This window comes from Arvicola amphibius, chromosome 3 (genome assembly GCF_903992535.2).
Source record: "Arvicola amphibius chromosome 3, mArvAmp1.2, whole genome shotgun sequence".
In the NCBI taxonomy this organism is placed as follows: domain Eukaryota; kingdom Metazoa; phylum Chordata; class Mammalia; order Rodentia; family Cricetidae; genus Arvicola; species Arvicola amphibius.
Window position 1 is genome coordinate 176,574,525 of NC_052049.1, and position 7,434 is coordinate 176,581,958.

The 7,434-nt window shown below is 47.5% G+C and overlaps 1 protein-coding gene across 1 annotated transcript; it reads left to right on the forward strand.

Annotated features, from left to right (window-relative positions):
- The first annotated feature begins 483 nt into the window (after positions 1-483).
- On the forward strand, positions 484-4,989 carry LOC119809479 (inactive serine protease 45-like). Its single transcript, XM_042054754.1, is given in 7 exon segments — positions 484-487; positions 1,465-1,515; positions 2,463-2,610; positions 3,107-3,381; positions 4,279-4,442; positions 4,718-4,946; positions 4,949-4,989. Coding segments are annotated over 7 exon segments (912 nt in total).
- Positions 4,990-7,434: the final 2,445 nt, after the last annotated feature.

Consider the following 7,434-nt stretch of genomic DNA (forward strand, 5'->3'; position numbering starts at 1 on the left):
CGATCCACGCCGTCCTTACGATCCACGCCGTCCATACGATCCACGCCGTCCATCCCATCCACGCCTCTGCTGGCCTCCCAGAGCTGCTCAGCCTGGCTCACTTGGCCCTCTCTGTTTGACCTCTGATGCTCAATTATTTACTTATTTTTTTTTTTTTACATCATTTTACTCTTCCAGCACAGACATTATTTTCATCCTCCAAAGACTCTGGAATACACTCTTGTGTTCCTCCCTGGAGGACTTATTTTTAAATCAGTTTTTATTTGTTTTTCTCCTCTCAGCTGTTGCTTACACCCTCCACCTCTTCTAGGCTGACCTGACATCTCAGGCCCTGTCCCTGTCCTGATCTCACATGGTGGCAATGTGTTTACTGTCTGAATAGCTGAGCAGCGTGTGTCTCCAGACAGGTTCTGTCTGATACTGTTGTTTCCCAGTCTGTGACTTCAGACTAGGAACAGCATCAGATTCGGGGCTATTTGATGAATGAGTGAGTAAACTAATTATTAAAAAAAATACCACCCTCTACTGCCATCCTGCTACAAGTTATCGCTGTCCTTGTCTCCTTCAGGTGATAAAGAGGAGCACAACCAACCAGGTGGGTCAGTGGGTCCCTGTGGCAGGGAAAGATCCAGTTCCTGGGAAAAATACATTCTGAAAGTCTCTGCCCGAATAGCATTTCTGGCTTGGTAGGAAGCAAGTATTGGATGCACTTCCTAAACAACGTACACCACTGCCAGGACACAGCCCTGAGTGCTAAGAGTGTCTGGTTCTTCCATGGGCATGCAAGGCTACTCTGATTTCAGCTCTGGCTTTGAGCCTTCCCTACAGCTTCCTAACAAGCTTCCAGGGGCACTGGCTACAGAGCCTGGCTCCTGAGGCTTCCTGTCTTTCCCCTTAGACCCAGGGAGTGCTTGGTTGGGTTCACTTGTCAGGCCTAAGGTTCACTATTGACTATGTGGTTAATTGACTATGTTCTTGCTTCTGTCCAAGCCTCACTGCTTTCTGCTTTCTCTCTGTAATTCAGTCTCATTTAAAGATGGTGTGTGTGTGTATGTGTGCGCGCGTGCGTGCGTGCGTGTGTGTGCACGAATGCATGTAGAGAACAGAAGTCAAACTCAGGTGCTGTTCCACAAGCATTGCCCACTTTGTTTCTGGAGACAGAGTCTCTCATTGGTTGGAAGGTTACGGATTAGGATAGACTGGCTGGCTAGCGAGCCCCAGGGATCTGCCTGTCCCCACCTTCCCAGCCTTGGGATTACAAGCCTGTACCACCATGCCTGGCTTTACTCTGTGCCGGGGATTGAACTCGTGTCTTGATGTTTGCACATCAAACACTTTACCAAGTGAGCTGTCTCCCAGCACCTAAAGATGTTTTTATTTGGGCATAAAATTGTTTTTGTTAATTTTTATTTTATGTGCTGGAGTGTGTTTGCATGGGCATATGTATGTGCCTTGTGCCAACAGAGGATGCCAAGTGCCCAGGAATTAGAGTTACAGATGATTGTAGTCAACTTGGTAGTGCTGAGAACCAAACCCGGGTCTCTCAGAGAACAGCAAGTGCTCTTAATCACTGAGCCTTCTCTTTAGCCCCTTGCTCATTTTAAAAGTTAGTATGTAATCAGCTTTGTTATACTTTCAAACATGTTTGTAATTTTGCTTTGTCATATTCTTCCCCTGACCCACCCTTTCTTTTAATAAATGTTTTGAGGTTTTCTTTCTCTTCTTTCTTATTTTTTAGTTTTATTATTTTATTTATTAGAAACAGGATATCTCTACATAATCTGAGTTATCCTGGAAGTCTGTAGACCAGGCTGGCCTCAAACTCATAGAGATCCGCCTGCCTCTGCCTCCCAAGTGCTGGGATTAAAGGCGTGCGCCATCACACCTGGGAGCACATTGTACTTTATTTATAATCCCTCCACCTATGTTCATTCATGCATTCATGCATTCATACACTTTGGCTGGTAGACCAGTAGGCAAGCTAATAACTGTGGGCTCCAGACTACGTAGGGTAAAGACCTCTCGTAGATAAATTCATAGCTATTTTTCTTCCCACTCTGACCAGTGTGGGGACTTTTTGCATCACAGAGATGCAGCCAACAGGACAGCTTTTCAACATGACCCAGTGCCAGATACACATTTTTCCTCTTGAAACCCCTGCTCCGTTTCCACATTGTTTTGAGGTTCAGCATGGATTGTCCTCTGTGGATCTCATTCTTACTCTCCAACTGTGGGGTCCCTCTGTCTCTTTCTCCAGCTCTTATCTCTGTAACTGTCATGTTTTGTCTAGTTAGGTGCCCTTCGGTCCACTGTCCTCGGCCCCCCAGTCTCCTCTCTGTAATGGGAAGAAACCCCTATGGTACAGCTCTGGCAACTTGACCCCAGAGGGAGACTTGTTACTACTAGTCATTCTGATTGTCCTCTCTGTGTACACTGTACTCTCTGCAATGCTTATTCTGAAGTTTGTGGCAAGCCCTGGTGGCCAGACAACTTGGAGAAGAGCCGCCATTGGCCCTGGGAAGTGAGCCTTCGCATACAAAATAAGCACGTTTGTGGAGGGGCCCTCATTGATATCAGCTGGGTGGTCTCTGCAGCTCACTGCATCCAGGGGTGAGTGTGGCCCATGAGTCAAGGATGTAAAGGCCCTAGAGGTACCGTGGGCCCGGCCCAGCTTCCTCAGTACTCCCATGAAACCATGAAGGAAATCAGAACCAGGAAGAGTGGGAAGGGGCATCCAGCACAGGGGAAGAGTCAGGCTCAGGACTTCACAAGATTCAGGGACTACGTCAGGGTGGGTCTCCAAGCAACAGAGAATGTAACCTAAGCTGGGCAACAGGAAAGCCCAAACCCCAGACTCCCACCCCTGGAGTCACACAGTCACACACACACACACACACACACACACACACACACACACGACTCAATGGGACTGTGAATGAAAGGGTTGCTATGCCTTTGACCTTGAGTGTCCCAGGCTGGATTAATTCAGATTGAGTGGACAGAGCATGTCAGGCAGGCCTTCAGGGACCGGAAAGGGTCCTGGGAGGTGGCAGGTGTGTTGTGTGGAAAACTCTGTCTGCTGGGTGTGCTTCTGTTTCGCCCGCAGTAACAAAGAATACTCAGTGATGCTGGGTAGCAGCAAGCTGCAGCCTGAGGGCTCTTCCTGGACCCTGAAGATTCCTGTGACTGACATCATTGTGCATCCCAAGTTCTGGGGCCGGAACTTCATTAGAAGCGACATTGCCCTTCTCCGTCTCAAAGCCCCTGTCACCTTCAACAAGTACACGCAGCCCATCTGTCTCCCAGAGCAAGGCTTCAACTTGAAGGTTGGGACTCAGTGCTGGGCGACTGGCTGGGGCAAGACTAAGCAGCACTCCTCAGGTAAGTTGAATGGGTTTGGGCCTTCATTGCCCCATCCCTTGTGCACCCTTGAGGAGGCTATGGCTGTGGTTTCCAGTCTGCGGTTTGGAGTGTGTTAAGCACTCCTCCTATGGTGCTCATTGTTACGGTTCACATAGGGACTGCAGTCAGGCTAATGCTGCTTGGGCTGGGTGGGTGTAATCATCTACCTCTTAGGGATACTCAGAGCTAGGAAGCCATCCCTCCCTTCCTCTCTGGCCACAACTGAAACAGCTGCCATGCTCTGGACCCTTGGCAATGCCTGGAAGGGAGTCACAGAGTAGGGCAAGGGGTGAGTGGTACAGAGGCTGACAAAGTGGTAAACACACTAGGTACATTGATGAAGTAAGTGCACCTGTAACTCCAGCATTAGTGAGGAGCCAGGGAGTGATGAGTTCAAAGCCAGTCTCAGGTACAGAAGTTTGATACCAGCCTGGGCTGGCTGAGACTGTGTTTCAGTCTCAAAACAAAACAAAAGAAAACAAAACCAACCAAGCAAGGCAAAGATCTTGTCAGGGGGTCTTGAGGTCAAGCTCAGGGGATATGAGCTGAGCTCTGTGTAGATAGATGACCAAAAATACCTAGAGAAGTGCCAGTCAGTTAGGGCTCAGGGAATAAATGCTATGGAAAGTAAGATCCTAGGTCTGGGGTTCCAGATTGTAAGTGGCTGTGCTGGGACTTGGTAGCCTTCTGGGTTCAGCAACGCAAGCTTCCTCGAGAAGAGGCTCCTGAACCAAAGCCTGGCACGGTGAGGGGGTCGCTGTGTCAGGCCTACAGTGTGGGAAAGACCACATGGAGGGAGGTGCACAGGTGTGGGGTAGAGCTCAGCTGACCTGCAGGGAGTGGGGGGTCACAATTTATCCCTTCTGCTCCTTACAGACAACCTGACACTGACTACAGAGCTTCAGGAGGCCGAGGTCTTCATTTTGGACAACAAGAAGTGTGACTATATTTTCCACAAGACGTCCTTCTATCCCCGAGTTATCCCGCTTATCCGGAGGAACATGCTCTGTGCCACCAATTACGGAGAGAATGTGTGTTATGTGAGTTTCTGGGGACTTCTGGCAGCTCTCTTTCCGAATGAGTCCTGGCATGCGAGGTCTCTTTTCCCCATTACCATCACTAACCTCTCCTCTCATCTTTTCTCTCTGACTGCTAATGGCTGCAATTCTTTGGTGTTGTCTCCAACTGAGAAGCGGAAGTGGCCCCAGCTAGCAAGCTCCCGAAGGAGTGATTCTCTCAAGCAGAGCTGAGGGGGTGGACATTGTGGGTCCTGTGGGGCCAGCAGAACCTCCACCACCCCTTTGTCTTTGCCTAGGGAGACCCTGGGGAGCCATTGGCTTGTGAAATTGATGGAAGATGGATTCTGGCCGGGGTGTTATCGTGGGAGAAGGCCTGCATCAAACCCAAGAATCCAGGTGTATACACTCGCCTCACCAAATATACCAGATGGATCAAGGAGCAAGTGAACCACGCGGCACTGCCAGGGCCCTGCCAGGCCTCCTGCCTCCTATCCCTGTTCTGGCTGCAGCAGCTCCCAGCAGGCCCGTGACTGTTCCGCCCCTCCTCTTCCTGCTCTGCCTCTGCTGAATGGCATTAGGTAGCAGATGGAGTGAGGTTGCATGTCCACATTCCACAGGAGTCAGGGTGGGGATGGAGTGGTCCCTGGAGAGCGTGGGTCCTGCGGGGAGGCCTTGAGTGGCCAGGAGAAGGGGTGTGTGGCTTGGAAGCAACATTCTGGACTTTAAGACCAAGAGTAGAGATTAAATTTGTGTGAGCATTAGATGGTCCCCTTCTCCCCCTTGTTCTTTGGGGGTGACTCTGGGGGTCGGGGTAGGTGGGTAGTTTGGGGACTCATGGTTTCTGCTGTGTTTCTAGTACTGGGGCACAGAAATAGGGATCTGGGCTTGTGGTCTGTCTCGTCACCTGTGTAGTGGTCAGAGTGTTAGGGCAATTGAAACATACCCTATGGGCCACAGCCAGAATTCCAGACTCAGAGTCTAGTTGGATAATTTTCTCCCTCCCTTCATCCCTCCCTTCATCCCTCTCTTCCCTCTCTTCACTTTAAACTGCTTGTGAAAAGTGTGATATGACCACTGTAGAGAGTTAGAAAACACACCAAAGCCTAATTGCCCAATCTGAGTGTTCCGTCTGCATTTGAATTGAAAACACCTTTTTTGTTTGTTTGTTTGTTTGTTTTGGTTTTCGAGACAGGGTTTCTCTGCAGCTTTCGCGCCAGTCCTGGAACTAGCTCTTGTAGACTAGGCTGGTCTTGAATTCACAGAGATCTGCCTGCCTCTGCCTCCCAAGTGCTGGGATTAAAGGTGTGCGCCACCACCGCCCAGCTTGAAAACACTTTTTTGAACAAAGTTTGGTGCAGAGGGACCAGCCTTCTGCAGGTCGGAAAGACTGGGACTGAGATGCAGAGCCAGCAAGAGAAACATACAGGCTTCTTTTCTGAGGCTTCTTTATTTTATTTTTCTTTTTGTCCTTGTTCTACTCTGTTCTTTTTTGTTCTGTTCTTCTACCCTGATGTTTTCCTTCTACATCTTCCCTGATGTCTTCCTTCTTCATCTTCCCTGGTGTCTTCCTTCTCTCATGCCTTTTTTTTTCCTTTACAGTTTATATACCCCAGCAGAATCTTTCAAACAATATAAAAGTTATACTGTGGATACATTTATTTTTTAAGTGAATGATTGCAATGAGTACAAGTAAATATTATATTTTTCATATCCCTTACATGATTGAATATTTTACATATTACAGGTGAAAAACAGGACTTTTCATAGATCAGAAATCTTTCAGCCATAATTGTTTACATAGGCAGTAGTTTTTATAATTGCCAGGAAAGCAGGTTACTAGTTTCACTTTTTATACCGAAGAGTCCTGTCCAATTAATTTAACTAACCATCCCATTCTTTGTTTTCCAGTTACATGAAGTCATTTGTTTAAAGCTTTGTTTAGCTATGATGCACACTGAAACCCGTGAACACATTTCCCCAAATCAGAAAGAACTTGCGCTAACTCCTGGGACTCAATTGTTTTCCTTAATCATTAATCTAAACCATTGTCTATATGGCTCCTCGAGAGAAACTCATAAGTTCTAGCTGGGTGACGCTTCCTTAGTTCTATTTTCTATCCTCTGCCGCCCCTGCTTTATCAGGGAGGCGGGGAGCAGCACTTTAAACAGTACAGCTTAAGAGGAAATCATCTTCATAATAATCTACAGGTAAAAATACCAGTAGAACAGGATATTTCCATGAGATAATCATGATCCACTAAAGGCAGCAGGGATCCCCTGACACCCATTCACACTGTGCCAGATACCAGAGAAAGTGGCAGCAGTACACATGTAAAGGCACAGCAGTGACAAGAGACATTCTGGAGCTGAAGCCCTTGGGGCCCTGCATATCTGAGACTCACCCGTCAGAGCCTTGCATTCTGGTGGGCGGATCTCCTGAAGCCAAGTGCTCTCTGCTGCTTCTCGACAGGGCCACCAGCAGTTTGAGCTACAGCTAATTGGTCCGTGCTTGTCAACTGTGTCCTTCAAATCTTGTCAGCACTTCATGTACTTTACATCTGCAGAATCTGTGGGTTTCTGAGAACCTTAACCCAAAATAAGAGCTAGTCTGTTTCTTCTTAAGGTTCTGTTTTATATAGTTTGGAGAATGATGTGTGACCGCCATACTTTAGGTTTTGAATGAGTGAATTTATTAAGTATCTAGCAAACCAAAGGAAAAGAATAAATAGTAAGAGATAGGTAGATGGTTGGATGATAGATGGATAGATAGATAAATAGATAGATATAAATAGATGATAGATATAGATAGATAGATGGATAGATGATGGATGGATGGACGGACGGACGGACAGAGAGATAGATAGATAGATAGATAGATAGATAGATAGATAGATAGATAGATATAAGCACCATTGAATCAGGTGTTTAAAACACCCAGCTGAAATTGACTAGGGAGTACTATTGAGGCAGTCCTGGACATCCTATAGAGTCCCAGGCAGCTGAGTCCCCTCAGG